The sequence below is a fragment of the Lycium barbarum genome, chromosome 3 (assembly GCF_019175385.1).
Source record: "Lycium barbarum isolate Lr01 chromosome 3, ASM1917538v2, whole genome shotgun sequence".
NCBI classification, from domain to species: Eukaryota; Viridiplantae; Streptophyta; class Magnoliopsida; order Solanales; family Solanaceae; genus Lycium; species Lycium barbarum.
In genome coordinates this window covers 5716823-5721292 of record NC_083339.1, presented here as the reverse complement: position 1 = coordinate 5721292, position 4470 = coordinate 5716823, and the positions used below count along the sequence as shown (strand labels likewise).

Below are 4470 nucleotides of genomic sequence, written 5' to 3'. Positions count from 1 at the left end.
AATTCATTTATAATATAAATAGATGATCTTTAGGAATTTGTTATAGAATATACCTCTATTTTTATTAATAATTTTGTATTATCTACATTGAAAGATATTTTTAAAGTTATTATTACCGATTATTTTTACTTGTATAAATAGATATCAGAGTTTTGATTATTATTAATAAAAATGAATTATTTTTCTTCTCATTTATTTCATTATAAAATGGCATTAAGTTATATACTCAACTTAGTATTTCTCATCTTTCTTTTTCCGTCTCAAAAGTGATAATTTTTTTTTTGTAGGAAACCTTTTACATAGATTAAAGAGATAAAAAGAATCATGATTTTAAAGAAGTAAAAGTAAAAAAACTAAGTTGATAACGTAAGGGCAAAATAAGAATTCAAAAAAGTTAATTAAGATAAAGGTGGGAGAATTTAATTTGTAAAGCAAAATCGAAGAGTGAAAATCATTTTCACCTATTTTTAAAATCATGTAATGGTAATTTTTCTTTGTAAAACCCGAAAATCAAAATTATCGTACCGTAGTATCCTACTAGTTGCGCTGCTGTTCCTCAACCATCTTTCCGTTTTTGGATCGACGTTGCAATTTGCAAATATAATATATTAACTTCCACACCCAAATGTTCTCAAATTGATCAATATCACCCCTCAAACTACAATTACAAAATCAAATCAAAACTCTATCATCATCATCATCAAAATTCCACCACCATGGACCACCGTCAACCACCACAAATAAACCACCAAACAACAACCTCAATCCTCAAACAATCAACCACAACATTTCTCTCAAACACCCTCTTATTCTTCTTCCTTTCCACTTTAATCCTCACTTTTCATTCCAATCTCCAAAACGGTACCCATTACATCACTTCCTTAATCGATCACAACCCTTCTTTAAAATCCCTCTTATCTCACATTAACCTAAATTCCAATTCACCTGACCCGAAATCCCTCAATTCGGGTCGAAATTATCAAAATCAAAATCAACAAAATCGACGCCCTTTTCTTCATTTATCTCGTGTTGGAACCCTAGATGATGATTTCTTTTCTAGTGATTCTGATTTTGAGAAATCACTGTTTTACCCTTCTAGTAAACAAAACCCTAATTTTACATACCTAGTTCTTGACCCGAATTTAGGGTTTTCGGGTCAAGAAAATAAAATCATTGATAATGGGGTTTTTTGGAATCAAGTTGTTAGAAATGGGTTTATTTCTTTCAAGGAGAAAACAACAAATAATAATAATGAGAATGAAAATGAAAATGAAAATGAAAAGGGTGTTGTTGATTTGCAATTCTTGATAAAGGGTATTGAAAATAATGATGCCACGTCATTGTTGTTTCTTGTTAGTTTGTTATCTGGTGCTTATGCTTATGTTGTGTTAGCTTTTTTGGTTACTTATACTTGGGTACATGGGATTGTGTTCTTGCAAGTGTTGGATAATGTGTTAGGGAATTATCGGTCGGTTTTTAGGACTGCTTGGGAAGGTTCTAATTTGGGTTTAAGGAGGTTATCGGGGTTTGTTTTGATGAGGTGGGCGGTAAGGGATGCGTTAGCTCAATTATTGGGTATTTGGTTTTTTGGAGAAATCGAGGATCAATATGCGTTTTTTAAGGTTTTCGTTAGGATGAAATTGATGCCCTTTTCGGATGTTGCACCGTGGGTTAAAGGGTATGAGAAGGAGAGTTTTTGTTTTGTCGTGTCATGGTTTTTGGTGGAGTTGGTAGTGGGGTTTGTTTTTGCGGTTGATTCTTGGGTTTCGATTGTTGATTCGAGGAAAAGTGGTAGGGAGGTTGTTAAAGAAGGGTGTCATTTGTTGGGTATTATGGTGTATCCTGCTATAGGAATTAAATGTTGGGAAGTTTTGATTTGTGGATGGTGTACGAGATGGGTATTGGGTCGATTATTTGGAGAAGTGTTTGCATTGGCGTTTCAGTCTGTTATGGAAGTTTATTTCATGGTAGCTTGGTTAACATTTTACTTGGCTGCAAGGTATAATGATGCTTCCTCAGTTGGGAGGACATTTGGTCGAAGAGAATTGGAAGGCTTTCTCGAGGGCGTTAGATGATACTTGGTGGGAATTTTGCTAAAGATTCATTGAAAGAAGCTTTCACTGGATGGACTGTCGCGCTGGTGGGGTAATCTTTTTGTCCTTTTGATGTTCAATGCTTCAAAATTCTGGGTCAGCACAGCATTGTTTAAGAAGTCACCAGCTACGCTTTGTATGTACTCTGTTCTGAGGCAATATATGACTTGTATATTTCATGGGAATTCCTGTTGACTATTCCATGTCCGTTTCAGAGTATATGATTTACCATTCAAGTCTTTCATGGTGATGAAACCTGAAAACTACTTGTAATTGTTGTATTTTTCTTTTTTACCACTAAGGGGTATGAGATTAAGTGAGCCCTCCTCTTTTTTTTTTTTTTTAATCACGTTTCTGTTGTAGATTCCATTGTTTCTAAGTAAGTTTGATTTGTATAATGATACATGGTTATCGTTGAGCTAAACTTTCCACTCCCCTACACGGAAAAGATCAAACTAAAGCCTCCAAGTAGCCAGTTTAAACTTTCTTTTGGTTAATGTTTGAACATTGGACATTTGTTGCTTAAAGTTTTTAGGATTCAAGTGATTCTTTACCTTGTAATTTTGGAAGAATTTAATATTTGAAGAATTAGTGCTATTGAGTAAATGCTAAAAAAAAAATCTCATGTTTGCTTGAGAAGAATTCATATTGTTCCTTTTTCATTTTCTGGCTAGATGGTTCCCCTTTTTTCTTTCTTTTTTCTGCCCCTTGCTTGCTTAGTTACAGAAAAAAAACAAGGCTTTGCCTCCTTAAAGAACCAATAAGGTGTCTACAAATCAGGTAAGGAATCCTATTTCTGGTAGGATGTATGGTCTGGGGACTCAACTCTGACAGACGAGTTTCCTCACTTGTTCCATATTACAATGATTTGATGAATAAGGAGGCGACAGTAGCTGAGCTTCTTAGAAGAGATGGATGCTAAGTGTTCAATGTAGGGAAACAAGTGTCTGGAACGTTGTGCTCGTATCAAATGAAAGTGACAAGGTAATCTGGATAGCACAAGATGTTTTCAGTGTCAAATTTGCTACAACTCACTAACAGAAGGGAACAGATCGGTCGTGTTGAGTGTGTCTTCTCTTTTTCAGGGGCCATACGTTGGCTATGAAGTCCTCAGGATAAAAGAATTTAAATAGTTTTCTTTGCTTAATATTCTTTTGCGCAGCTGGATCTCCAGACAGTAAAGCAATCACTAAACATTCGTTGAGCAATTTAGTTATTCAGCCTTTAATGTTGATAGTAGTCAATGTAGTTCAAACTTTGTCATGAAAAGTGTTGATAAACAGCTTCAATAGTTGGGCTAATCCTTATTTTAAAAAAAATGCTTAATTTTTGAAATGTCGATTTGCCCGACTACTTTTTTGTACAGCCCTTGAGCAGTTGTATGTTTGCTTTATAAGATAGAAGGTGGTGGGGGGCGAGAGCTTCATGTTGTGCATTTTTCTTCTATAACCTAGAATGAGTTTGTGCTTTACAGATTTTCTTGAGCTTGTTAGGTGGAATAAAATCTTTGATTAGCTTATTTTCATTGACATCACATTGGATGCATGGAGTTGAATGTTTTTTGATCTTGGGGTACCTTTTGTTTGTTGATATTGGTGAATGAAGTTTATTAGGAAAGATTTCTGAAGGGTAGTTCTCCACCAAAACATGCGGATACATGCGTAGATGCATAAAAATAACAAAAAAGCCCTCTGAACAATAATAATCCAAATCACCCTTGTATAGCCCTTTTTAATGGCTATCATTTCTTATATAGCCTTTATCTTCCCCTCAGTACAGTTTGACACTCATATTTCTCTTAGGTTTCTTGTTTGATGAATTTCAACTCAATGCACATGCTTCAGTTCATATTCTTGCGATTAGTTTTTTTTCTGCTGTTTATTCTCTTTGTCACTGATATGGTCGCAGTTCTTTTTGAATTTCTTCCTCTCAGCTGAATCTTTGGACATGATACATTCCACTAATTTCTCACTGACACAACAAGAACTTAAGTTATTTTGTGAGGACTCATCGTTAAATGAAGACTATACTCGCAACTTAAGTGTGTAACGAATTTGGTTACGTAAAGTAGAAATGCAATGATTGCTGAATATCAATCAGGGTATAGGGTAGTCCTGGAGAGAGATTTGTTCATGAAATACTGCTGTAGAGTTTAATATCGTTCAATGAGAAAAGATGGTCTGGATTCACTAACTGTGTTGAACACAGCACACAAAACTTTGCTCTTTAAAGAACTTTGGTCTTCAGCTTGTTCTTGTTCAACTTGGCACCTTTACAAGAAGTTAGTTATTATGCTTCTCTTGCTATATCTTTACCTTCATAGGAGCTTTCACTGACCTTCATAGGAGTTCACTTGCAATCATAGATTGCCTCACCC

General features: G+C 34.8%; 1 protein-coding gene across 1 annotated transcript; it reads left to right on the top strand.

Moving 5' to 3' along the window:
• The first annotated feature begins 631 nt into the window (after positions 1 to 631).
• LOC132630034 (uncharacterized) lies at positions 632 to 2517 on the top strand. The gene has a single exon (XM_060345548.1). It carries the CDS (start codon positions 717 to 719, stop codon positions 2073 to 2075), a length of 1359 nt encoding a protein of 452 aa, XP_060201531.1. The 5' UTR covers positions 632 to 716; the 3' UTR covers positions 2076 to 2517.
• Positions 2518 to 4470: the final 1953 nt, after the last annotated feature.

What these genes read in the sequence shown, in the direction of transcription:
- LOC132630034 (XM_060345548.1), top strand. Translation starts at nt 717, where the DNA reads ATGGACCACCGTCAACCACCACAAATAAACCACCAAACAACAACCTCA.